Raw genomic sequence first — 27,425 nt, forward strand, 5'->3', positions numbered from 1 at the left:
CATGCTGGGGCTTGAATACATTTCCCAGGAACCATTCGCGCCATGCAAACTATAGTCCGTATTCTCTTGATCCGCCATACCTTGCTCAGCTATTTCATTCCTCTGCCCCTAATTTGATCATGAGTGTGCGTAGACTTTTCGGTGCATCCCCCGCCAGCCCCAAAGCAGTCTTCCCTTCATTGTCTCTGTGGTTAATGTCCACCTCATCTGATTCGACAAGCGCCGATATACATTCGCAAGCGCACGACTCGTCCCAGTTTGCATCGGATCGGTCGAATACTTGATGCAGTGCCGTGCGTCCATTCTCATCCACTGCCATTGGGTTCATGCCATGCTCCATGAGCCAATCTACCGCATCGACGTGGGTTGCAGAAGCTGCTTCATGCAGTGGTGTCCATCCCGGGGTCTCCAAGTCTGCCACTGGAATTCGCGACTTGCTGTTGAGAAGAGCAAGAAGATCTAGACCGATTTCAGGGTTTCCACTTACTATGTGAATGGGCGTTTTGCGTCGTGAGGTCGTGGCATCGACATACTCGGCCTGCGCATCTGCCCCAGCTTTGATAAGTGCCGACACTATTTCTTTCCCGCGATGGCAACTCTCATGCAAAGGTGTGAGCCCTTGTTGCGTCCTGGCATTGATATCCGCACCCTTTTTGACCATGAGCTCGAGCACCGGGTACAGGCCAGACCCGTGTGCTCTGCGACAGAGCTCATGCATCGCAGTAGAACCATTCGCTTGAACAGCAGTCACGTCTCCCCCGTGATTGAGTAGCGTGCGTACTAAAGACAGGCTGCCTGTTCGGCAAGCTACCATGAACGGAGTAGTGCCGCCGGTCTCAACAGCATTGGGATCAGCTCCGTATTGAAGTAGAAGAGCCGCTACCTTGGGGCTCTGATTCACGCATGCCCGCCAAAGGAGGCTGTGGCCTGTAGAAGATCTTTGAAGAGGATCGGCACCCTTGTCCAGCAGCATCTTGGCGATGAGCGGATGACCGGTGCATGCATACTCAAGCGGTGTAGGCCCGTTGGGCAGTCTCGCTAGCGGATCAGCCCCATGCTCGAGTAATCGTCTGGCGATGCCGGTATGGCCTGATCGGCAGGCGTCGTGTAGCGGTGTCCGAGCAGTTGATAATACCCGGTCGGAGCGTGGAATCACACCTAGCAAGATCCGGACTATCTGCTCCCAGCGACAGGCGCAGGCCATATGAAGAGGTGTATCTCCCATTCCATCACGGTGCAGCGGATCAGCTCCATGTTTGAGGAGCAGTTGGACGACCTTGCTCATGCCATACTCACAAGCCTGGTGTAGCGCTGTGGCGCCTGTATTTGTGACTGCACCGACATGACTGCCTCGCTTCAGCAGCTCTATTGACAAGGTCTCACTGCTGCTTTTGGCGGCGTAGAAGAGAGGTGAACGGCCATTATTGGTAGCAATGTTGACATCTGCGTTGGCCTGCAACAAGACTTTAGTGATAGCCCTTCGTTTGTTTTGAAGGGCACAAATCAAAGGCGTTGCACCATCGAGCCTCTGCGCGTTGATGTCAATATGTTGCTGGCTTATCAAGGTCTTCACAATATCTGTGAGGCCATGAGTGACTGCTGAATGCAGCCAAGTGTTCCCTTGCGCATCAGTGGCGCTCCATTCCGCCCTTTCGAATTCCATCAGTTCTTTGAGCATTTGATGATTCTGATATTTGCACGCAAACCAAAACAGTGTACCGACGTCGGCTCTGATTCTGTTTGACGTCATCAGAGCTTTTATCACCGAAGTGTGACCATTGCGGAGGGCATGCACAATAGGTTTCATGTTCTCGTTACCGGCCAATACCGGGTTGACATTGGGTGTCGCAAGAAGAACATACACCAGAGACTCGTATCCGTTCTCGGCTGCCAAAGATATCGCTGTTTGTCCAATATCATCCATCGCATTGGTATCGACTACCCCGGAATTCAGTAGAAGCTGTATGATAGGTTTATTTTTTTTTTGAACTGCCCACCATAACGGCCCACGACCGTGTTCGTCAGCTCTGTTGGGGTCGATTTTCGTCGAGGCGAGTAGTGTTGGAATCAAATCCGCCCTCAACTCTCGTACTGCAGTAATGAGTGGGAATGGAAGGTACCGAGAAGAAGCGTCTGGGGTATCCATTCTAGCCAATAGATATCGGACGATTTCAATACCCGCGTGCAGTATTGCGAAACTCAGTAGATTATAGCCGCGATCAAGCCACTGATGAGAGTTGATGTCAATCTGTCCCGATGCCATCAATAACTCCGTCATCACCAGACTGTCAGTGTCGAATGCGGATATCAACGGTATATGGGCGGCCCATTCTTCACGGCCAACGTCTACCAATGCGCCGGCTTCGATTAGCGTAGATGCAAAGTCCACTCTACCCATTCGGACGGTTGAAACAAGTGGTCTGGTATACGGCACTTGCTTCAGCGGAGTTGACTGATAGATGTCGTCTCTCAGGCCGTATGGATGCGGCATGAAATTCCGTTGTCGCATGGTGTTGGGGTTGGCGCCAGCCGCGAGAGCCTTCCTGGCGGTGCCCAGCATGCCATAGTAAGCGGCCCATTGCAAGGCCGAGCAGTTTCCTTTCCGTGCGTTTTGTATGTAAAGCGCGTGATCCAATGCATCATAGTTTCGGCGGCTGGTCTGCGCGAGGGCGTTGATGCTGGCATCGCTGAGGAACTCTGCTAGCACTAAAAGTATATCATTTGGAAGCTTGCCGAGCGACGCCGTCGGCATTGCAGCTATCGGAGGTAATACTTGACTATTCAAAACGAAAAGATTCGATCTTTGGGATGTAGAGTAAAGGAAAACGGTTGAGGTGTTTGTAGATTCGGATGTGGGTGCACAAACGAGTGTCAAGTTCACCTTGCGCAGAGTTCTTATATAATTTTCTTGGGCACCAAATCAGCCATTCACGCAAGCCACAAGAGCAAAACTGACTGCACCATTTCACACAAGACCGCCCAGCGGCAAATGAGGTATTCTAAGCCGTAGACTGCTTAGATTGCCATAATTGGCTTTTTTTTTCTTTCGAGTGGCTTCGACATGTGCAACCTTAAGTTTGCGCGGGGAAACATGTTGGTTGCATCGAGCTTTGCTGTGAGTTGTTCCCAGTAGAATAGATAGAATTGGCCATAATGCAAAACCATGCGCCAAGAGTTTGGCATGAATCCAGGCCAAACACTGAATATCACATTATCAAGCCTACTTTCCTGAGCTGTGTTGTATCGTCTTCTGAAACTATGGTTCAGCTACTTTGCTATATATATATACACCGGAAAAATGGTCGATGGGGTACATACGGCCAAAGACGGCAAAGAATATAGCATTTCGTCTTTTCCTTCTTCTTCTTCTTTTTTTTAACCTCTGTTTTTGGCGGTTCCAGGCTCGTCACTCTAACCCAAACTTACACAATCAGACTGCGCCAGTGGGCTCAGCACCAGGTCATCATCGTATAGGTAAGCCACTGAGGGCGAATGTGTCACTCAAGCAAAAATATTTTTAAAGTTTGTGGCTTGTCAAGTTGATTCATTAATGAATCCCTAGTGGGTGTAGAACTACCTCAACCGAGTGTGTGGTCGTCTGGTATTAGAAGGTGATAGCTTGAACCAGACTCATGCTGCGACGTTGGGGAATTTGACCGCCAATGAGCCGTGGTTGCGAAATAAGAAATAGCATAGAAGAATATAACATCTCACCTCAAATCGGAATGCCAATATCAGTTTCGGCCGCGACATTAGTCGGCTCTCATAACCAGGCTATCACAAGCCCACACAGAGCTCGCAAATCTCCTCCCCCTTGAGGAGTTACTCGATCCCATTATTAGGATTCATATCAACCCCCTGCAGCCCTGTGCAGGCTGCGTCAACCACCTCGCAAGTAATACGCCCCGGCGGTGGGGAGGGGGGGGGGGGGTTAAAAGCTCAGCCACCACACACAGAGCGCAGCCTCGCCAAACATCAGCAAAGCACTTGACGTAAAAGTGGCTTACCAGAATAGATAGAGTAATGTGTTACGTACGTCTGCTCGGTATCGGCAACAGTGATTGCGCAATATCCGCATCGAAAACATAAAGACTAGCAAAATTTCCTCTGCCATGCGGAAACAGCCTTGACGCGGGCTGATAGGCCGACTTATACGGGTGCCTAACCTAGCGGGAGCGCGCGGGGGCGGTTTTGATGCATGGAGTCGCCCGGCCAGGCCAGGCGGCAGCCTGATATCATGTATTATTGATTTCTGCCTTGAGCGCAAGGCGGACTTACTCCAATCATGATAATTTCTTCCCGTGTGATTGTTCGTTATTGAAGCCCGCTACGTCCTACTTATACCTCGCCCTTGAACCCACTCACACGCCGCAACGCCAAAGTCTACATGTGCCTCTGCTTCCGCCGTCGTCGACCATCATTCAGATACCGACAGCTTCCATCAGCAGAGACCCTTCTCGAAAGCGCCCGCCCCTCGTCAGTCCGACTCGCCAGCAGCCGCCCGCACACCATGGGCGTCTCCGCCTCCGCCGCCCCTCCTTCTCCCCCTCCTCGACACCCCGCTGTCGCCGCGGGCTTCGCGGAGACGACGCCAACGTCGCCGTTTTCCCAGCAGCGCGAGCGTCTTATCCTCGAGCTCTTCCCGTTCAAGGACGCCAGCAAGTTTCACGAGTGGCTGCGAGGCGGGCCTGTGCAGGGCTCGTGGCGCGAGTTCCAGCGCGACCTGCTCGCGCGCCTGCCGGCCGACGGCGACCGCCCGGACCCGGGCCCGGACAAGGCGAGGATGGCGCAGGCGACCAAGGACGCCATCAACGCGCGGTCGCAAAAGTTTCTCGTCTACCACCCGGACAAGAGCGGCTGGTCACCCGAGGACCACCATGTTCGGTTCATGACCACTGTCATTATGGACTCGCTGCTGGCGAATCTGTGGTCTGATTCGGACTGGAAAAAGAAAAACCTTGATATATACAAGGCTGTGTACGAGGTGTTATTCTTTTTGAAAGCGTCGCATTATATGAACCAACAAGCTCCACCCAGCTATTCGGACTAGCTAGCAGCCGCGAGGTTTATGTTTGTCAGTCAAACTCTGTACACTCGGTTAGTCGCCGATGTCTGTACTTGACAAGAAACAGGCCCGGCAGTCGGCAGGAAACAAGCGGTACTTCCTTCTCACATGAAAGGCTTTGTATTCTTGGTGCTAAGTAACATGATGGGTCGCTCTGCGAGAGCGGTGGTATATAAGAATTTATGCAGTAAGAACTCGGCTGTTCAATCCGCCTCCCTTTTTGCGAATCGCTTTACATTCTGTGAATCTTCTCCTCATTCATGTACTTGTCGAGGCCAGAGTTGAGGTGAGCCCACCACTCGAACAAGAAAGAGTTGCAAATGAGCTTGAACCAGGGGGTGAACTTGAGGCTGGGGTCCTCGAAGAGTTGTTTGAGGCGGTCGGGGCTGACGTATTGGGTAGCCTGGACTTCGTTGGGGCTGGGGTTCAGGTCGACGTTGGCCTTGATGAAGAGAATATAGTCGACTAAATGCCACTGGTTAGCCTGTATCCAAAGAGGAAGAACGCGTGAACTGGGCTCGTACTCTCGTGCTCGCCCCATTTGCCATCGCTGGGGGCCTTGTAGTGGATGCGGGTCAGGAAGCGAAAGTTTTCAATGGGAACCTGCTCCGTCTTGATGCCCAGCTCGTGGTCGAGCTTGCGCTGCGCGGCGCGCTTGACGCCCATGACGGCGTCGGGGAGATTGGAGCCCGTCTCGCCGGGGATGCCCAGCGGGTGAGAGCAGCAGGTGTTTGTCCACATGTCGGGAAAAGTAATCTTCTCGGAGGCGCGCTGCTGGAGGAGCAGCTCGTTCTGGTCGTTGAAGAGGAAGACGGAAAAGGCGCGGTGCAGGAGACCCTTGTCGATGTTGGTCATGAGATGGCCTTAAGGGGGAGAACGAGTTAGCGATTTGAGATTTGAGTTCGTGTGACAGGCGCCAGAGGTTTACGCCGACATGCCAGGCGCGCAGGATTGTGCGACCAGATGTCTGACGTGGGCTGAATGCGAAAATAGCACGTACAGAGTTTCTTGCTGGCCTGTCCAATAGGCTTGTCGTCCTCGTCGAGGACGATGCAGACCTCGTCCATCAGGCGAATCTGCTCCTCATCGTGTCCGGACAGCGCCTCGGAGGTGGTGTCAATGTCTGGAAATAGGCGGAGAATAGTATCGGCAGTGATGGGCTGGGCTGCCGTCGTGGTGACCGTTGTCGTGGTAGACATGGTTGTCGGTGTGGCAAAAAGGCGGGGAACAACGGGCGCGCGCAATGCTCTAGGACGTCGCCAGAGGGCGATTTGTACAGGTATAAGCTCGGGTTCAAGAACGATATATCACAAAAAGAAGAAAAGAATAACAATAAAGTAGGGTCGCGTAGTGACAGCCGCGATAGAGACGAAGCGTCGGGAGAGAAAAGTTGGGTAAAAAAAGGGTTGGTGGAGTGAAGCGGCGGTTTAAAGGCGACCCCTCATCCCCACAATCTATCCAGTCTTTAAATGAGGATTGTAAGTTTGCCCCTCCTCCTCAACTTTCAGCTGGACCTTTTCCCTATCCCAATGCATTTTTAATTATCAGCCAGCCACCGGGTCAGCTCGTTGGTGTATTTACCGTGTTCGGGGTCATCTCGAACTCGAGTTCGGGACAGTGCCCCGCACTGATACGAATTGCTCCGGCCAGTGCGCACGAACGGCGGCCCGCTTCAACGTTGCCAACCGAAGCAGCATCATCATAAGCTACTAGGGAAAATTAATTCGAGGTACAGAAAAGAACAAAGCTACTGATATCCGAGTCGATTCTGGGATTGTATGGTGTCAATGAACCCATTCTCCAAACACTAAGCAGAAAATATCGTCACAGAGGCGCAACGCGCATGCGTTGCCGACACTGTTTTACCGCTGAATGTAGCATAAACCGGCTGTACATGGGCCCGGATTGGGATGCTCTCGATGACTGTGAGGCTTACATCTTGCTTTCATTGATTTCATTATGGGGACTACTTTATGCACCCTCGTCGTCCTCGGCTCCTTCGGTTTCGTCATAGCTATGGTATTCCTCCTCTGCCTCCTCTTCGTCCTCACTTCGCCCGACGTCCTGTCCCAGAATGATATCCTCACTGCCCTGCCACTGTGGAGGCGGTGCCGGAAGAGAAGCCTCATCTTCGTCTGCCCAGCCATAGTCCTCATCCTCGCTATCAGGCACCTCGAGCTCCGTCTGTCCGATTTTGCGCTTCTGCTGCGCCGCAGCCGCCATTTCCATCGGATGGCTCGCCTCGTACTCGACACCTCGCACGCCCATCTGCTCCAACAAAATTCGTACAATTGTTAGCCAAAGCAACGCAGGGGCATCTGAAATGAGCATGCATGATAGCACTTACCGATTCCACGGTGAATGCTGAGGCGTTGTCGACCACGTCCATCATCACGCGACCATCCACTTGTTGCACGCCGGCCAAAAAGACACTGTGCGGTTTTCTGCCCTCCCAAGACCAATTTCTGAATAAGGCGATTCGTGTAGATATTCCTTGCTCCCAAACCGTTGCGTTGACGGCCGGGACAAGAGCAGCCCCGTGCTCCGACTGCATCTTGGTGGCGCACTGGGACAGGATCACGACGGCGCAGTTTCGAGTTGCAGCGAGCTTGTTGAGGAGCGACATTATGGTCTGAAGAGCTTGCATCCGTTTCTCGGACGGAGTGGTGCCTGCCCATTTCCAGTCAGCACATGAGGGTGGTCACGAATGGGGTTTGCGTACCTGGGGGCTGCTTGGTCTTTTGCTTACTGACATGCGACCGAGGCAGCGCCGAATTTATCAAAGCAGAGACGCAGTTGACAACTATCAAAGATGTGCCTACTGGAATTGTTGTGCTAGATGGGCGCGATAGGAGCGCCAGAAAATGAGGGAGCGTAAAGCAAGAGTAGCGAGTGAAGTTATCGCCGTTTGAGGCCTGCTCTGCAGAAGCCGGGTCTGTGGCATGCGTTTCTTTGCTCAGTTGCATCTTTTCCAACGCAGCTGATAGTCTTTCGTCTGGTGTCTTTTGGAAGCAATCTGTGTGATTGAAGGATTAGTGACCATGCGTCGATGGCGATGCATGCGCGATCGTGCTGGAACTAACCAATCCAGACTGCACCACCGTCTTTGCTGAGAGCATTTGCAGCCAACTGCGTTCTGCATACAAACAAATTAGTCCATAAAAGACATGGTTTTTGAGGATCTAGTTCTCACGCCAGAGCTGTTTTCCCGCTGCCTGGAGGACCCCATATCTCCGTCACCTGCCCGCGTCTGATACCACCAGACTGAGACTTTTCACGACCAAATATCTGTGATGGGGCTGGCAACGCCACCAGAGTCTCGTCGAGAGCCTTGATACCCGTGGATATGCAATCTGAGCCCTCCTCCTCTAGCTCCTCGAGCACCTGGGACGCCGACACAGTTGGCAGCCGATCTGTTTGCAGGTTAGCTAGGGCCTTTGCGCTGCGTACTGGAGAAGTCATCGTACGCGTATTTGATAGATCAAAACTGGCAATGTCATTGCCATGAATTGAATAATAGTCCATTATGTGGCGACATGGTCTTGAAAACGCGGTGGACTTGACTTATTCAAAAGGCAATTGACCCTCTGCGTCGCCAGATCGCGAACTTGGCACGTGGATCACGTGATCAATTAACCCAGCGAGAAGTTGTCTTCGACAATAACTAATAAAAATTTATAGTAAGAAATGAGATGGTGCCTCCTATGGTTTATTAGTCTGTGCTCAGAATTGAACTGGGCTTCAATCTCTACATGACAGCACTGCCTGTTTGGGCTTCCCAGTCGCCAAGTACCTCGCTCTCGTTCCAACTGCCACTAAACTACAAATCAAGGCCTATTCAATATTAGAACTTTCCACAACCTCCAAACTACTTTTGTCAAAGTCTTTCTTTCCGTATTTTTCCTCTTAGCTCGTGCTAAATCTTTGTTTTCGCGCGTTTGCGGCTTTTTTCCATCGTGGAGGAATCTCAGCACAATGACTTGATGAAACAAACCCCCAAGCCAACTCTGCCCAGCCAAGTTAAAGTGTGTGGGGAAGTCGGCGAAGCATAATGGAATGGCAAATGGAAGGAAGTAAGTTTACATTGAGCAAGTGGTCTGGCAAAGAATAGCGAATGAAACTTGCCATTCATTTGTTGCGGAGCCAGGCAGCAACCTGAGTCGGCTATGCTTGTATGCATGCATGATGGAGTGAGTGGCTATACGGGTCGGGGTCCTCGGGGCTCACCTTGGCCAAATTACCTGAATCATTGTGAATGGAAAGCTGAAACGGCCTGGGCCTTTGATCTCCTAAAGATAGCAACAGAACCAAGAACTGTGCCGTCGAATATAACCTTGTCGGTATAGAAGCGCTCACAGCAGCATAAACGGGGGAAGTCTGGCCGGCAGATGCGCGGTCTGGTTGAAGGAAGCTATCAGTAATTAGGTGTAGCTCATTGTGACCTGCAAACCGCACTACTTGGGGCACACTACGATGCCAATTTTGGAATTGGAATACAGGATGGTAGTATTACGAAACCACTGACGAATGTGACAAACAAAGAAAGTTTTCGAGTCTTGGTTTGTCATCTGCAACGCTGGCTTGCATAGGCATATCGTCGATTGATCCGCAAGCAGAAACTAAAATGGCGTAATTTCAGACTTGACCCTGGAAAGAAGACAATTTGACGTATTTTTTTTTTTCAAGATTGGTCCACTATCCAAAATTCATTGCCTAATATTGTTTTTGGACATTTCTTTTACATCTCTGTCATTTTTGCCAAATCCCCCGCCCGTCCTTTTGTCTTAGACTGCGGGGTTCGCCATGTTGGCCAGCACGATCCGATAGCCATCCGGATCTTCAAAAGTCTTGCCCTTTTGGTCCCAGTACGGGTTGAAGCTGGCCACGGCGTCGAAACCCTGCGCCTGCATGCGCGCGACGGCCGTGCGGAAGGCAGTGTCCTCGGCAAGGTAGAAGACCAGCAGGTTGTCCTCGGTCGGGGCGCGACCCGCGACGTGCCCTCGCCTGGTCGTGAACTCGAGGTGGTAGGCGGCGCCTCGTCGCCCCAGCATGACGCCGTCGAAGCCGGCGTGGTCGGCGAAGCGGAGCAGGATCTCAAAGCCCAGGCCGTCCCGATAGAACGGGATGATGGCGTCAATGTCGTCAGTAGGCCGCGCAACCCGAAGATGTGCAGTAGGCAGCAGAGACATGGCTGAATTGTGGCAAGGTTGAAGATTAGGAAAAGGTGAGCATAAAACTAGAAAATGGTCCTTGACGAGGGGTTTCCGCCCGCTTTCCGCGTTGAAAAAAAATATCACTCTATTTATGTAACAAAAATTGAGAGGAGAAACGGCCTTGAAAACCAAGCCCGGGTTAGCTCTTGCCCGGTCGTGCTACAGTACGGATTACTGTGCCGGAGACACGGCGTCATTTGGCGCCGTGCAGCGCGGCGAGATGTGACATAACGCCGAGATGAAATTGTTCTGACCAAGAGAACACTTTGCGAGTACAATACTCGAGCCAGGATGTTGATTCAACTTTGGCAATGCGAGTGACCTTGCACTCGGTACATGTAGTAAAATCTCCGTGACTTCTCTGGCTCATTATACGTTACGTGCGTGACATCCCTGCCCCTAGTCATAGCTATCGTCACCCGTGATTATCATTGCTTAATTTTCTCATCACATTACTGATGGCAAGTGCTAGCATAACGTGACGTACTGTACGCGTGGATATGGCAGGCCTCTGTTGGGAAGCATGTTCTGCGACATGACCAGGAGGGGGGGGGGGGGGTTGATCTACCCCAGATCTAGAGCCACCGTCAGAAGCCGATGTTACCATCTCAACTCCGGTCAAGAGTGACAATATCAGTAGCGCAGTGTGATATTGATCATCCCAGGGCCGCTTGCTCAAGAAATTCTCAAGACGCTTTCGACCAAAGGGTAAATAGAGACACACCCGAATTTAGCGGTCTAGCTGGGTGGCTTCTCAATAGTGCCCCGCTGGGTGAGGTCGTTAAATTTTGCTCTTGCACCCCTCGTTACGAGTAATGAGCAGGTAGACTACTAGAGGCGTATCACGAAATGGCGCCGAGATTAATGCCCCAAACTGGGTCTCGTTACCTTTGCTGGGGGTCCCTGACGTCTGTACTAATCAGACTTTTTTGTCAAGCAGACCGACACTTTACCGTTCATATTAGCCAGTTATGTTAACAGCGGCCGGCACGGGAGAAGGGAGGCTGGCACGAGAAAAGAGGCTCGGAGCCAAGCTTTTTTAGCCCTGCAAGCCCGACTTTTATTGGCGTGCCCGTGAATGCATACCATATTGGAGGCGTTGGTTGATTCAGCCTGCCCGCGGGCCGACGACCTGCAACTTCAATGTTCATTCGGGCAGAGCTGTACTCAGATTCCGAGATGTGCGGAGCTTCTGGGGTTGCACTGCAGCAAGGCAGTATTTCGCATGTCAGAGATGGCGATCCTGTCACCGTCAAAATGGCCGTGCGTAACAGGGACCGACGTCGAGTCCTGATTCTGTGAGCTGCATGATGGAGAGGACTGGGTATATCGGTACGTCATGAGCATGGCTTCACAGCTCTATGTGCTCCTTTATTTCGCAAGGGTTTTTTTTTCTTTCTTTCAAGTTGCCCCTGCTTTCTCAGCGGAGTGTGCGGGTTTTGAGGCATTTCGAGAGCCCAGAAAGAAGGCGGCCCCATTGTCAACCAGAAAGACTCCATCGGGCTTTGCAAAGACCCCCTTTCCCCCCGCCCCTTTGCCTCCCTCTCTCTCTTGGAGGGGGGTTTGATAGAGATTGCTGTGATCTTGGCTTTTCAATGGGTCCTGCCAAATTTTTTTTTGCAAAGGACAACAGCAAGGTCGGGCTGCTACCCACCGTGACCCCGGGGCACCGCCGAGCGACGGGAGACGACGACGATGATGTTCATCGTTGCCAAGTACTGGTACCTGGACCGCCTGTTGTCCTTGCCGAAAGATGGGGGGAGACGCTGCGGTTGAAACATTACGCTTTCATGCCCCCCCCCCCCCCGGCGGCGAGCTCCATTCACGAGCAAGGCGAGCGCAAGGCGAGCACAAGCGCGAAATATGGGAGAGGACGGGGCTCAGACTTGACAAAGACGACGTCGATTTCGATAACGGCTTCTCTCGGCGAGAAGCACCGAAGGGCGTTCTATTAGAGCTAGTTGTTCTCACCCAAGGCAACCAGCCAGCCGGTTTGCTGATTCTCCTCCACACAACGGCCAGTGTGTGCAGAAACCAGCTTTGTTTTTTTTTTTTTTTTTTTTTTTTTTTCAAAGGACTTTTGGGACATGCTGCGCAAACCAAGAAGACTTGTTTGAATCGAGACGGAAAGCGCGTGTGCACGCACAAACACAAGAACAAGGTCCCCCCTCGTACGGATTACACAACAAAGAGAAGCATAATTTTGAAGAGCGGCCGCCCCGTAATAACCAGGAGGGAAGGAAGATGCGAGGCCAGCTGAGGAGTGAGGGGTAATAAAGCAGAGCCGCAACTTGTTGATGGCCCTGCCTGGTGTAACAAGCCAATGCTGTAATTAGGCTGTAGCCAGGCTTCCAGAGGGGGAAAAACGGAACTGGGGTAGTCTCAGCTGGATGGATTCCATTTATTTACAAGGCATCACCAACTTGGCAGATGCAGGGAGAGAACTGGTCAGTCATTGGACGGACCAGAAGCCCCCCATAATAGGGCCAACTTTTGGCTATTCATGCGCTTTTACACACACCCAACGGCCTTACCGAGTTGGGTCTAATTTTAGCGGCTGGCATAGACGCGCGCCGTGGGTTAGGTAGTGGGCGACTTTTGCGGATATGCATAACTGGTAGTATTTCCTCTTTCTGATTTTTACTTATTTTCCTTGGCCAGGTGGCGAGGCTACCAGCCCAGATGGATCGGATCGAAGGGAGGAGGGGGGGGGGGGGGGATGGATTTCCATGACTGCAAAGGGCCGATTGACGGGCATCTGAACGCAGGCCGAAAGAACAGCGTTCCATAGGCGCAAAAAAAAAAACAATGGGACAAGAAGGGGTCGCCCGAACAAAACGCAATCGTCAGTATATATTACGCTCGTACAGAGATGTATTTCCAGTGTTGTACGGAGAATCCAAATTCCAAATCGTTTCGTCTATAGGGAAATATAGAGCGACCGGCAACATGGTTCCTCTGCTTCGTCCATTATAAGAGACGAAACTGGCCCGGCATAAAAACGCTGGACAATGCCGAGGCGAGGTTATGGATGATGCTGGATGAGGAAATGGGAGGAAGACTTCAAGGACAAGGCACCCACGGAGTATTGCCCTAGTTGCTGGGAATACATTGCGTCTTTTATTTTTTTCATTGTTATTTATTAGTTGCATTGTTTTTAAACTCCGCAGCTTGCATTGCAATGGCCCCAAGGGTCTTTGTCTGCCAATCAGCTTGTTGCTGGAAGACGGTCCACGTAACCATTCTCACCCCAATGTATCCCCGGTCTTGGGCTCTCTTATTGTCTACACTGATTCGATCCAAGTTGCTGTTGTTATTATTGTACTTGAGTACCACGCCAACATCAATTCCTGTACAGATTATCCGTATTTCGCCAGCCTTCTTGTTATCGGATACCGAGCGCCGAGCGGAGCCCCGCGTCTCCGCCAGAGTTCCGCCACAAGAGGCTTTTTTACGGACTCTGGGGCTGGACATCAAAGCTGGCGCCTTTCTTTTCTCTTGGTCCGAGTCTTGAGACGGCCGCGAGTTGGGCACGTGGCTTCTCCTGCTGCCAGTCATCGCGAAACGGGGGCCCTTAATCAACCACTGGGTATTTGCCATTAGCTATCCCGCAGAGCTCACGAGTACGCTTGCCCCAAACCCGCTCGCCGCTCCCCCGGGATGTGCAATATTCAACCTGTTTGAAGAGGCCAACTACTTCGTATTACTTATCATAGGCTCGGCGCGGAGACTGGCGCCGACAATGACGCCACGCGCCACAGGCTGTTGCGATTCCATACCTGGTCAATTTCCAAATAATGGATTATTGGCAGCAGAGGCATCCGGGTTGTCGACATCGTTTGCATCTTCAAACAATAGCTGACGTGGCCGACGCGACATGCAACGGTCACTATGATTAACTGGACCTTGTCGGGCGCTGGGCGGAAGGCTCTTGGCGTGTGAGGCACAGCATCGTGGGGGGAGGGGATCGTTCCAGAAGAACCGAATTGACCACGTATCACCCCATTTCGACTCGAGGTCATCCCGCGGCATTACCGCACCAAGTGGACCTAGGGCGGTGACACAGCCAAACAATACCTTTTATCGCATGTTGTGTGTGCATGTTTGCGTGTATCTGGTGTTAATCAATTACTCGCAAAAAGTTTACATGCAGGCTACCAACTGCCAGCTGGTTAGTTATACTAGTTAGATCAGGCGGTTGGGGATTGTGCGTGCGATTGCCTGTTTTGGTTCGACCTTCCAGGATGATTACCATGTCTCTCTTCTCTTCCCTTTTTTTCTTTCCCTTCCCAAACTGTTGAGGGCAAACTGCATCTTTGTTGTACTTTTTTTCGGGGTCCGGTGTCCAGGTATTATAAAGTCAAGGCCATCGTTCGACACTGCACAGGCCAAGCCCAGTGCACCGCGGCACTGCTCCGGACCCAGCCATTCAGAGACATGGTGGTCAACAGCAAACGGTCATTGTCTTGAAGCACTGACAATAGACATCTTTCTTTGAACAGCGCACGGGACAAGAGTAACCCCATGGGTCCTCTCCGCGGGGGCAGAAAGATCAATCATAGCAGGGTAGCGGTGGTGCTTTGATTCTTGTTCGCATCTTGGCTCAGGCTCCTGCCATGTTGCCCCGGACGCCGATCCGGGCCTGGCACATGTTCCTTCACCATTGTTGCTCATAGCCTGGGACATCGTCAAGGGCTCCTAGGCAGCTCCGAGACCGGTAAGAGCAAACATCAAGGGACAAAAGGCCGTCGGAGAGACACGCGGCCCCCACGAAGCTGCCTTTTCTCTGCAGTTGAGATGGTTAGGAAGGCGGATAAACGATGTGTTGACCATAGAGATTGGTCGGATCACTGCACGAGGAAAAGGCCAGCACTACGTTTAGCGTCTTCTGGCGCATTGTAACGTGGCACGCCTATAATATCGTAATAATAATCTGTCGCTTGAAGCTGAAGTAATTGTCATAATCATAACAGTGACAAAAAGAGGTGCTTAGCTACAATGCCATATGCAGGGCCATGTTACATTGCCCGGGGAGCGCGAGAGCTGCCAGGACTTGCTTGGCCTGTTCACCATCGCCTAAATAGACTATTCTCTTTGTTCTGCAGCAAGCCAATTTCAAGCTGCTCTGCCGCCGGCCCCTTTGTTTGTCACAAAGCTTTCAGGGGGCCAAAGGCTTGGGAAAAGGAGGCCGAGTCGCAATTCGTCGTCTCATTACTGGCATGCGCTGGGCGTTATCTCCCTTCCTGAGGCGGGCATGGCAGGACACTTGGCACCACACAGCAAGCACTATTCATTCACCTGGCCAGGAGGCAGCATTGACTGGGCAGGGGAAGGGGGGGCATGGACTGGGGGGTGAGTTGGGATCCCGAAGTTCCCCGCCAGTCAGACGGCCGCGTCGGCTTGAGACGGCGCGACCAGGGAGTGCCAGTAGTGCCAGTAGATCTCAGATCTTGCGCCGCCCCAGAAATGCCTAAAGAGGTTAGAAGATGCGCATCTTGCCCCCCCTAAAGAATTTTTTTTAAGTGGATAACCTTTTCAAAGTAGAAAATCCCCAAAAGAGCTTGGCGGGCCACGGTGAAGCTGGGTGGTGCTATTTGAAGCCTTTGGCCATAAGTTGGGGTAGTTGCGTCTTTCCATATGTCAGGCGAAAGCGTCATCATGGTCAAGAGTCTTGATGTCATTTGCCGATAGAGAAAAGGGACATGCCCAAGACGAGAATATTCATTTTTCAGCCTCTGGGCGCCATTTCTTGGTTGGCTTGGAAGCAAGCAATACCCCCCCTGCCCGGCACTGTCATGGAAATTCCGGTGCGAGGAGGTGGGTTGACTGGGTCAGACAGGTGGTGACCTTGTGTGACGACGAGGTGGGCAGTGCTATCTGCACTGGCTCATCTTGTCTAAAATGACGTCGAGAAAATAGAAATCTTGGCGCCAGAAAGGAACAAAAATAAGACGACAGACACCCCGCAAGAGAAATGGAATGTTTACTGATAGCCTGCTGCTGCCGTGGACAGACAGGGCTGATTCAAGGCTGGAGTATCTGGGGTCCCCAGACCGCCGGCAGAGACATTGCAGATTAGGAGGACAGGAAAAAAAGGCTAAATTCTGGACGAGATGGCGCAAGCAAGTAGATTCGGCACTATCGAATGCAAGACGTGATAAACAAAGGAAAACAGGAAAACAGGCCAAGAGAGCTGAAAAAGAGGCGGCGTCTGTGGCGGCCCGTTTGTCGGTCTGGAACTCTCCCAACGGGACAAGCTGTCATGTACCACTTGGTCGGGTTGCGACAAGGCGGAGGCGGCGAGCACAACAAGAAGAAAAACAAAGAGATGAGACAAACCAAGATTGCGCTAAAAAAGAAGAGCTGCCTTGAGCAAGATGGGGTCAAGGGGTCCTGGAGTTATGACTCGAGGATAAACGAAGAATGATGAGTGATGCTGCGGTTTGTTGGCGGAAGAAACAAAAAAAAAAAAAGAATCGTTCCCAACAGCCGAGACATTAGGCAGTCGTACAAGCTTGGAGGGAAGGAGAGGGGGGGCCAGCCGCAGGCACTTAACGCTGCATGATTCTCGACAAAAAATCAACTTTATTTTCTATGCGGGGTCTTTTTCTTCCCCCTTATCTATGTTTGGTTGGATTTACAAAGGATGATGTGAGCAAGTTGTAAAAGAGGTGATGAGAATAGATGACGTATCAAGATGACGCCGCATGCTAATGGCACAATTGTGTTCCCGCACCAAATCTGTGCTATTATCCCTTCGATGCACAGGATCCCCCAACAAAGGTACAAATCTACGATCCGATGCCTTTTCCCCCCTCCTTTATCCGGTGCCTTCAAAAGAACCCATCGGGAGTTCATTACGCATCACATCACACAAAAATATCGTCCCATTTGACGGGCCACATTCGCTGTTTGGAGCCCGAACGATACCCCACATAACTCGTAACCTGGACCGCACCAGGAATCTAGAATTTGTGGAGGGGGATGATGATGATGCAGTTATCTCTTGTTACGAAGCACGCGGAATGCATCTCTGTCAAGCGGAGGACAAGAAGGAATTTGAAAAACTGTGGGGAGAAGAGGGCTATAATAACTGTTTTTGTTTGCCTCTGCAAGTGGGCTATTCCTGTATTGCGTGGTGTGGGCTTTTTTTTTTCTTTATGCGTCTGGGTTGTTTCTTCACGTCGTGGCGCAACTCGATTTGCTGGACTGCGTTGCTTGCAAAAGGACAACGAAAAGAACACCAAGGCGTTCGCTAGGAATCAGCCCGCTGTCAGACCCATACATGGTGTCCTTTTTGATTAAAAAAGGTTTGTCTCTACATCTTCCCTGGTGACTTGAGTTTGCGTGCGTGGTCGTGATATGGGGAATCATACGGCGCGACGGTCTGAATGACATGACACAGCGTCTCCCTGCTGCTACCCTGATACTCTGGCCGCATCACCAGCCATTTTTTTTTCTTTCTTTCGTTGCAACAATGAATGAGTCTATTGAAATCTGGACGATTCTATTTTTGCGGATACGAGCCATCGCAGAATGCTACTGAGTACGCCCGTCTGGCGGCTCTGCACCACTTCAATCAGAAGTCGACTTGCTCCCCCACAAATTCCGGGCCAATGGGATAACTTTGTTGGGATGAGCTTTTGTTCTCGATTCTCATCAAACAAAACGGCCCCCAATCCAGTTTCAAACGCCGTGAGCCGTTTTTTGCGGTAGACTTAAACAAGGCGGGAAGAAGAAGAGGCCGGATGCAACGCTGCGTGTCTGCTTCAATCAGTCAGCGCAATGCACCACTTAATCAAAGGAGCATGATACTATTAATCTTGGAAAAAATTTGCAGCTTCAAGGCCCATCATCCCGTCATGCAACGTCGACCACATCAACGCTAATGGTAAATAAGGCAAGACCTAGTCAAAAAAGGTCAAATTATGACATGCATGACAAAGGGCCTTTTTGCTTTCTGTTAATTTTGCCCTCTGTATCATCACCAGATGATGCAGCCTGGTGGCACTCTTCCCCGGTCATGCCCGTCCACCAAGGAGCTCATCCCAGCAAGTAATGGGATTGAATTGGGCCGACCCCGGGAAGGCCAGAACAAGGTGCCAAATGCACCAGTAGAGTGTCTTGCCGTCGATGGCCGCGGGCCGAGCTCCGATCAAACCCCTGCATTTTTTTTTCTTTTTCCTTTTCTTTTCCTTTTTTTTTCTTGTCAACAACGTCCCCTTCGCTTGAGTTCATCTTCTCGCACGAGGTCTGTGAGATTCGAAAACACGGGGTAAGATGATGACGATCCTGTGCACCTATTGTAACTTGCTCAATCGGCCCAGGCGAGGGAACGACGTCTGGCCAGTCAGAGCCCTGGTTTGGAGCGTGGGCGGACATGTTACAGGCGGGCTTATAGGGGCAGATGGCGGATATATAGGGGGGACTGTCAGGTACAGACGGCACCTGGAGGTGGGAGGGAGTGTCGACAACGGAGACCGAGACTTGGGGCTACCGCAATGGTACAAAGAACTGGCGGTGTTGACTCGTTGAGGTGGTCGTACCAGGCATGTCTCACCTGGCTTCCCCGTCCGTCTGTTTTTTGCTGGGAGAGATGGATGATGGAACGCAACCGGGGCGCAGCTTCCCCATGGGCTCGCCAATCCTGGGCCAAAGAAGGCAAAAAGACCCGAAACCGCCAGATGAGGGCCAGACTGCAGAGACGATGGTGTCGTCTCCTTCATTTCTTTTTTTTTATTCTTTTTTTTTTTCGTCTTTCTACTGCGCTGTTTTGTTGCGGTCTGGCCGACAGGGTACTTGCTTCTGTCGCAACCATCCATCTAGCCATCCATGCATCCCAATTCCATGCTATCAAAACCCATCCTGAAAGATGCCTGACCTGGACCATTTTGCCTGGGTATGTACTGATATGTGCTCCAATAAAATAGCAGTACTCGGTACGAATACAAGGCGGCAAGTAGTTGTGCTGGCTGGAATGGGCGGCCAATCAGTCCCCAGCACGACAGGAGCACCGCTCCGCCCTTTGCGTTGCTGCCTGGCCACAAAAAGCGCCCCCGGGCCAGCCTCTAGAGTTACTTTTTGGCGCGCGGAGCAGGAGAGATGTTTTTTCCCTCGTCCAGTGGAGAAGGCATGCGAAATCTCACCTGAGAATCCTCGTGAGAAGCCCGCCGTAGTGCCGAAGGGGACGGTATCACTGGGGAGAAGGGAGAAGGAGGTGGTGGGGGATGGGCCGGAGGAGAGGGGGGAGGGGGTGTGTCGGAAAGAATTTTCTACTTGGGTTATCTTTTCTGCTGCCAAACTGCTAGCACTCTTCCAGGGCTCGTTCTGGCGTGCTGTTGGGCTCGTCCATCTCACTGGATGACTGGATGATTGACTGGGCTGGCTGTCTGGCGCTCTTCTGGGGGGCGTTGGCGCAATCAGGTCCTCATCCGCCCACCATTTTCTGCTATCAAAGCCCCTAACCCCAGGGCTGTGCAGTTGCACACTTTTACTTCCCCAGGACAAGCTCCAGCTGTCTCGGACAGTGCTGCGTGGCCCCAAAAACTCCACAACCCACCACGAATGCCGCAGTCGTCTCGCCCCAGTTTTTGGGCTTTGGGGGGTGTGTGAATGGGCACCCAGGGAGGGGCGTGCACAGCCTAAACTGCGCCTGCAAAAAAAAAAAAAAAGAAGAAACAGAGACTCTGCAAAAAGGTACCTGACCTCAAACGCCGACATGTACCTCGCACGACTCCCGCTGCCTTCCTCCCGCCCACCCCCTTCCCCGAAGCATCTGCTGAGGACCGCTGTAGGGCTCCTTCAGCGTCCCCTCTAGGACTGCGGTGGGCCGCAAGCATGTGCCTGCTCCAGCCTGTGCCATTGCGGTACCTCTGAAGCCTCTCCAAGGTGTACCCGTCACCCCCCGAACCCGCCTTTTATAACCTGTCCCTCTCCCCCATCCCCTCGTGCAGAAAAAAAAAAAAATTAAGATTCCGTTTCTTTCCATCCAAACTCACTCCAGCATCTCACTCGCCAACATTACAACGCACGCTCTCCCAACATTCGTTTTCGCACACGCTTCGAAACAAAACTCAACATTCGACAGCAAGACGTCTGATCTCATTTGATTTCGAATTGCTTTCGGCAACGCCGCAGACTCTGCTTCGCATCTCCTCCGCATAACTCGTCCCCGCAAATCGTTGGGATCTGCTCGCCGCACATCGATCACATGCAACGAGCAAAATCAGCGGTCGAGATCTCGAGTCTACTTCACCAACAACAACAACCCCTGGGCCCTAACTCGACCAGTAACCTTCGTCGAGGTGACAGAGACATGGCTTCCGCCGCCGTCAGTATCATCAAGCCCAACGGCCCTCTACCTACCGCCCAGGCTGCCGAGTCCACCAGCACTACGGAGCTGCCTCGTCCTTACAAGTGCCCTCTGTGCGATAAGGCCTTCCACCGCCTCGAGCACCAGACAAGACACATTCGCACCCACACTGGCGAGAAGCCTCATGCTTGCCAGTTTCCCGGCTGCTCCAAGAAGTTCTCCCGCTCCGATGAACTAACAAGGCACTCGCGAATTCACAACAACCCCAACTCTCGCCGTGGTAACAAGGGCCAGCAGCAGCAGCATCACCACCACCAGCATCCCGTCCACCACGCTCTGCCTCTACACATGCATTCGGAGGGACTCATGGCTCCTCCCCCGGCTCCCAAGACGATTCGTTCGGCTCCCACTTCCACTCTTCACTCCCCCAACGTTTCGCCGCCTCACTCGTTTGCCTCGTTTGCCTCTCCCCACTCTGGTGCTCACCACTACAGTGACCGTCGCAGCGGCGACATCTCCATGCTCGCCAAGGCCGCCCACCAGGTCGAGCGCGAGAATCTGGGCCACGGTCACTCGGCTCGTCATCACCCTTACTACAGCAACGGTACTCACCACCCTCGCGGCAATCCTGCTGGCCTAAGCTCTTACCACATGTCAAGAAGCCACTCGGGTGAGGACCACGGCGACGATCACTACCACAGCTCGCTCCGCCACATCAAGCGCTCGCGTCCCAATTCGCCCAACTCTACCGCGCCTTCTTCTCCCACGTTTTCTCATGATTCTCTCTCTCCCACTCCCGACCACACGCCTATCGCTACGCCTGCGCACTCGCCTCGCCTTCGTCCCTTCTCCGGCTACGAGCTGCCCAGCCTGCGCAACCTGTCTCTGCAGCACGCGACTCCCGCTCTGGCTCCCATGGAGCCTCATCTGGAGACGCCCACCTTTGCTCCGATCTTGCACCAGAGCAATACTCAGCGCAGCAACGGCATGTCTCTTACTGACATCCTCAGCCGCCCGGACGGCAATCAGAGAAAACTTCCCGTACCCCAGCCTCCCAAGGTTGCCGTGCAGGATCTTCTCTCGGAGGGCTACAATGCCCACAGCGGTCGTAGCTCTGCTACTGGCAGTCTCGCCGGCGGCGACTTGATGGATCGCGCTTAGGAGCCGCCTCATACCCGCCGCGACGACGATTTTACGAATTGGGAACATAGACGGTTAAAGGATAGACACTGGCGTTTACGGCTGTACACGGACAGGCGCTTCCCTTCTGTACCGGCAGTGCCACAGAGAGAGGTTGCCACGTCGCAGGTGTACAAATCTTGCTTTTGAATTGGTCTTCCATTTTTCTTCGATTGCTTGCGGAAACTCGCATTCCTTGCGTAACAAAAACATTGGGACAAACCGGATAGGAACGAATTAGGGACGAAACGGATATAGACATCACCACTTCCTGGCGCATTTATACTGTTACTTTTAGCTTATTTTTCTCTCTGGCTGCTTAAGCAAAGGGATAATATTTGGACTACTTTTTATGGACATGGATAAACCCAGCGCACCCTCAGTAGGTAGCGCCAGACAGACAGGCAAACAATACACTTATATGACAGGCACTTTATAAACATGGAGAAACCCAGGGTTCCCTCTGTAGAAAGCGTCGGTCAGACAGCCAAACAATACAGACATGGTAGGCACGCCCTTGTTCGGCTGATGACTGTGACTCGTCGACCCATAACAGCCAATCTGGGCGCAAGCAAGCACACGCAACACCTAGATGGGCACAGCCACCCTCGTCCACGCAGGCAGGCACACACACGGGTTCTCAATTTCTCACAGAAAAGAAAAGTACAACCCACAACGCCCACTAACGCCCATAACGCCCACTCTTGCTCGCCTTGTCTAGCTAATCTGTCCTGTTGAGCATGTGCATGATGAAAGTAGACTAGTAGAAAACGTGGGCAGCCCACGGGGTGGCAGTGTGGAGGTCAGACGGTCGGACCCATCCATCTCATGGGCCGCCGCGCGCGCGCGCCCAGCATCTCGGCCCCAGCGCTCTCGCCGCACCACTCGCTCGTTGCATGTCGTCATTCGCCAACATTTTCCCGAATTTCGGCAAAGGGAAGGGGGGGGGGGGGGGGTTTGACGACCTGCGCTGGTATGGAATTGCCTAGAAAAAACCGACAAGGATTGATTTACGGGAAGGGGAAAAGAGGGGTGGGAAAAGTAGCAGCCAGTTGTGGAGTTTTCAAACATCAGGTTGTCGGGGAAGAAAAAACAGGCCATGATGATGTTTTTTTTTCCCTTGTGCCGGTGGGAAGAAGAACGATATGATGCAGCAAGTTGACAGGTATCGGATGGGATGGATAGAACGGACGGGGGAATGGCGGGGGCGAAGGCAAACGGGGCATGCAGAGTTGGGAGGGCCGGCACGGGGATTGAAGGAGAGCGTAAAATGGTGGTGGTAGTGGTGGTCGTTGAGGGTTGAGCCGATGACAGGCGGAAGACGGACGACCGGCTCAGAAATTCGTGAACCTGGGATGCTGCAAGGCTTGCAGAATCAGACTAAAAGGTCATTATGCGAAGGTAGCAAACGGGAATAAAGAGAGACGCATAAAAAGACGAAAAAGCTACTTTGGCAGGCAAGATTGAAAATTGGCAATCAATGTATTACGTTTACAGTACGTAGAGGCATTGCCCTTGTGGCCCCTCCCTCTCCATCTCATGAGCCGACCTATGCAGATGAAGAGATACTAAAACAACGTGATTTTGCGAATAAGTGGTAGCAGCGCTCCTTGATGCATGGTGGCGGTTTATATTCGAGGACGCGTCTCTGTCTTTTGTTTTTGGCTTGGCTGCATTCTCTCCTTCTTCTTCTTCCTCCACACACACACACACACACACACACACACTATTTACTTCAGTGCCGTGCCCCTCATTAATTAATAGGATCAGCGCGTTCTTATCCAGATCGGCGGCATCGTTCTAGACGGCTCGGCTCCTAGTCCAAAGAACTTTTTTGGGTCAACGTAGATGTGACACCACTTGGCTGTCGTCTATTCTTTTTTTACTTTCTTAAAACGAGTTGAAACGATTGCCTTGGATTCTGGAAATGCAACGTCAATTATAGAATATGAGGAGGACATTTTTCTCTTTACAATACAATCGTTTTTTTCTTTTTCGGCTGACTAACAAGAAGAAAGTGGCCATGTTTTATCAAAGAGGCGCGCCGGCCACTTGTGTCCCACAGACTGGAAATCTGGGGGAGACAAGCTGAGAAAAAAGCTATTTAATTACAAGGCGTCTGCTTTTTCATACGTACCGGTATAAAGGACGCCTGCTATGGCCCGGCACGTCCTCGGCTGCCGAGCGGCAGGCTTCGGAGCTCTTCCACACCGAGGGCCAATGTCGGTAAATTTGTGCCAATGTACACTGCGGCTCGGGGAGAAAAAAAGAGGAAGAATGGGGGATCGCGATCTGCCGTTGAACAGAGAGCAAGTCCTTTTTTAAAAAATGTTTTTACTTCTCTCCACAGAGCGAGGAGCCGTTACCACATGCGCTCTATTCAGTTAGTTCAATGTACATGCCGTCCTCGTACATGCCGTCCTTGTACATGCCCTTGGTCTTGCCACTAATAAAGTATATCAACGCGTGGCTGTCCATAACAAGACGCTGCATATAACCCATACATGTTTAGGCCCCAGGTACCTCCCTCACCCTTCTTTCGAAACGGTCTTTTTATTTTATTTTATTATTTTATTTTTATTTTCGTACTTTTACTTTTAGTGGCCCTTGGCCACTGGCCCATGCGGAGGTGGCGCGGCACAATGAAGGGTTGCAACTGGCACTTGTGTCTGCGTCTGGCCGTCGGTGAAGGAGACAAAAGCTGGGGAAGAAAAAGGTGAAGGGGGGGGATTGCCACCAGTTGATGGCGGCGCGTGGATATTGCACGATTGGCAAGTACTTATTTTGGCTGTAAGCATCGAAAGTCGGAAGCAGCTGGCGAATAGCAAAGCGAGAGGAGACGGATTTCTTCATTGGGAACCTGCGACTTGCTCCATCTTGTACAGATTATCTAATTCTGTAAATGTTTTTTTTTTCTTCTTGTTTCAAAACTTCCTCACTTCAATGAAACTCTGACATAAAGTAAAGACAAGTACACATTTGTCTCGCCTTGATTACAGTACGCTTACGCTCATGATCAGCACCCCTTGCTGCTTTTTTCGCTATGTCTTCAGATTTCCCGTAACTAGTGTGGGGGCTTTCCGGGGTCCCTCCCGTAGCGGTCTCACCACTCAGGAAAAACAATGTCTAAAGAAGAGCATACCGCCTTTCAGATTGGGAATTCGTCAAATGTGTCGAGCTGACCGCCATTGCATTTCAAAATATGCGCGACGGACGACCTTGACCTTGGCAGGAATACGCCAAGGCCATTCGGGAAGCCCGTTGGCGTGGGTTGCGTTTTGGTAGTGAAGCATGATGATTGATGCCCGTTTGCTGTAGTTAGCTCGGCCAGCGTTTGATTTTATATTTTATTTTTTTTATTAGCTGTATGCAGGTAAACTGGCATTGCTTCGGCTACGCAAGAAAGCGGAGGGGGGATACCTCGTACACAAAATACTTTAGATAGTCACCCGCTCTCAGCTCAGGCTGAGAATTAGGCTGGATGGTGGTTGATAGCAAGGGTCTGAAGGTGTCATGTCGTCGAAGGCGGCGCGCATGATGCTCATTTCGACCTAGCTAGCCGCAAAAGTTTGCCCCCCCGGACAGCTCAAGATGGTCATTACTAACGGGCCGGGGTCGATGGCAGCCACGGCATCCGAGGGCCAGCTGCCTTTGCGAAGCCTCTCCCTTTCGGCCAACGCAGCACGTTGCCAGCGAAGCGAGGCTGTAATCTGCTAGTATGATTCTCGCCATATCACTGGCTCGAAACCCTTGCAAGCCACGAAAAATCTCTAGTGCGTCTACGGATTAGCTCCGTCGTCGTTCACGGATAGATTATTTAGGACCTTTTCTGTCTTTTTTGACAGAACGGGAGTGTCTTGCCGACCCGCCTTGTCGTTGTCCACAGTCATTCTGCTTTTGGTCATCGGGCAGCAAATCGAGCTGATTGGTGCTCATGGCCTGGTATTGAAGCAGAGAGCAACAAGGCCGCATTGACCGGGAAGGGTAACGACGCGAAAAAATTAGGGGGCAAAGTTCGATTCAAGAGGGCAACAAGACTTGGAAGAGTTGCCGCCGTGTCGAGTCTACCTTTTGTGACCACTCATACCAGCTTCTCGGGGCGAATAGTCCGTGGCACGAATGATGTCTTCTTCTTTGCTTGAGCTTCTACATGTGCTCACGGCAATCTTTCTATCAGTAGACAAGTACAGTTTTGTTGCTTATCTTGATTGATAACGCTCGCTGCACGTGTACGCCACGGGATAACGACAAGTAAAAAAATGTGTGGGGGTGGAGATGCATATCAGTAGGTAGTCAGTCTTGGTAAGGAATCGCAAAGTCAGTCTTGGTAAGGAATCGCAAAGACAAGAAAACAACAAGGCGTCGGTGGCGTCGAAAACATGTGAAGAGAACGGTCGAGATTTGATGATCAATGTTTATCATGGGGGCGTGCGTGGCGAATATCCGTCTTTTTTTTTTGGTATACCTTTCGCCCATGACGCTTAGACAGTAAAACAAAAGACTAGAAGCTAAAAATCTAGTCGGGAGCTTGTGGTCAACCGGAGTTTCTGGGGAATAGGACTTTTACTTGCAGTAACTTTGATGGCGCGGCAAGGGGGGGTGGTGTGGATGTCGACCGATCCGAGGCAGGATGATGGGTTTATCTCGAATTGAAAATGAGACCAAAGAAAAAAAAAAAAAAAACAAAAAAACGGGCGCCCAAAGATAGCAAGGTGCCCGCTTCCTTGCAAGCTTTGATAGCGCCTTGGCTTGTGAGAATTTCATCTTTGGGCCTTTTGGCTGCTTTTTTGGTGTCTGCGAAAAGGACCGACCAATGGTCGGCTTCCCCGAGCTTTGCGTCTCCCCCCTCCACCCCCCCAGGAAAACGGGGAATTCGCCTCGCTCAACCGAAACGCCCCTCAATGCCTTTTCTGGGGAACATGTTTGTTTCGTCAGCACTGCCGACGCCACCCAATTAGATACGACGGAGAGGATTGATGACATCAAAATACGTGCAAAATCGCCCAAAAATAGGGGGACGCATTTTTGATCCGTGTATATTGTAAGCCAAGGCCGACGGTCCATCGTGAGGCGGGTGAGCAGCCAAGTATTGGAACGGCAATCAATAAAAGGATCAAGCCCAAGTTCCATGTACGATGAATGTAACCCTCTTGGCCCTCCTCAAGGTGACAACTGGGGCGGGCCTCAATATAGATAAAGTGCCCCGACCATGATCCCATTGCTCGACCATTTGCTTGAATGGCACGATTCGGACGGATCTGGATAGAAATTCTCAACATCGTCGCCGCTAACTCTGACGCATGCAGACAATAGCTATGCTTGGCTGATTTCCTTGGCTGCACAAAAATGTCCTGTTGTTTTGTGTTACGCTTACACGGAGCACGGTTTTTTGTACCCTTTCTTGCTGCGCCATCAAGGTAGCAAGCCTAGCATAGGCCCAAACGTCATCTCGGTGATCACCCGAAACGGCTACTCCAGACCCAAGGGGGTGAGAAAAAAAAGAACTTCGAAAAAAAACAAAACAAAAAGAGAGATAAAAGATTAGAAAGAGGATTGCAACCCAATGGCCCGCTGCCTGGGCAATTCGGGCGTAAAGAGGGAACGATGCGCTTCTTCGGGCAGGGTCAGGGACCTTTTTCTTTCTCCCTCTTTTTTT

At 51.7% G+C, this 27,425-nt stretch overlaps 6 protein-coding genes across 6 annotated transcripts; 2 read left to right on the forward strand and 4 right to left on the reverse strand.

Moving 5' to 3' along the window:
- Positions 1-94: 94 nt before the first annotated feature.
- BBA_05131 (ankyrin 2,3/unc44) lies at positions 95-2,752 on the reverse strand (the record flags this gene model as incomplete). Its single annotated transcript, XM_008600228.1, has 1 exon — positions 95-2,752. One exon carries the CDS (start codon positions 2,750-2,752, stop codon positions 95-97), a length of 2,658 nt encoding a protein of 885 aa, XP_008598450.1.
- Positions 2,753-4,510: 1,758 nt separating this feature from the next.
- BBA_05132 (uncharacterized protein) lies at positions 4,511-5,050 on the forward strand (the record flags this gene model as incomplete). The annotated part of the gene is made up of 1 exon (XM_008600229.1): positions 4,511-5,050. The coding sequence occupies one exon, from the start codon at positions 4,511-4,513 to the stop codon at positions 5,048-5,050; it is 540 nt and encodes a 179-aa protein (XP_008598451.1).
- A 247-nt stretch (positions 5,051-5,297) lies between these two features.
- BBA_05133 (isopentenyl-diphosphate delta-isomerase) lies at positions 5,298-6,264 on the reverse strand (the record flags this gene model as incomplete). The annotated part of the gene is made up of 3 exons (XM_008600230.1): positions 5,298-5,530; positions 5,590-5,928; positions 6,066-6,264. 3 exons carry the CDS (start codon positions 6,262-6,264, stop codon positions 5,298-5,300), a joined length of 771 nt encoding a protein of 256 aa, XP_008598452.1.
- Positions 6,265-7,036: 772 nt separating this feature from the next.
- On the reverse strand, positions 7,037-8,590 carry BBA_05134 (putative RAD55 protein; the record flags this gene model as incomplete). Its single annotated transcript, XM_008600231.1, has 6 exons — positions 7,037-7,333; positions 7,413-7,735; positions 7,788-8,081; positions 8,149-8,201; positions 8,259-8,478; positions 8,533-8,590. 6 exons carry the CDS (start codon positions 8,588-8,590, stop codon positions 7,037-7,039), a joined length of 1,245 nt encoding a protein of 414 aa, XP_008598453.1.
- Positions 8,591-9,849: 1,259 nt separating this feature from the next.
- On the reverse strand, positions 9,850-10,254 carry BBA_05135 (Prolyl endopeptidase; the record flags this gene model as incomplete). The annotated part of the gene is made up of 1 exon (XM_008600232.1): positions 9,850-10,254. The coding sequence occupies one exon, from the start codon at positions 10,252-10,254 to the stop codon at positions 9,850-9,852; it is 405 nt and encodes a 134-aa protein (XP_008598454.1).
- A 10,339-nt stretch (positions 10,255-20,593) lies between these two features.
- Positions 20,594-21,751, forward strand: BBA_05136 (carbon catabolite repressor; the record flags this gene model as incomplete). Its single annotated transcript, XM_008600233.1, has 1 exon — positions 20,594-21,751. The coding sequence occupies one exon, from the start codon at positions 20,594-20,596 to the stop codon at positions 21,749-21,751; it is 1,158 nt and encodes a 385-aa protein (XP_008598455.1).
- Positions 21,752-27,425: the final 5,674 nt, after the last annotated feature.

The sequence above is a fragment of the Beauveria bassiana genome (genome assembly GCF_000280675.1).
Source record: "Beauveria bassiana ARSEF 2860 unplaced genomic scaffold BBA_S00013, whole genome shotgun sequence".
Taxonomy (NCBI): Eukaryota; Fungi; Ascomycota; class Sordariomycetes; order Hypocreales; family Cordycipitaceae; genus Beauveria; species Beauveria bassiana.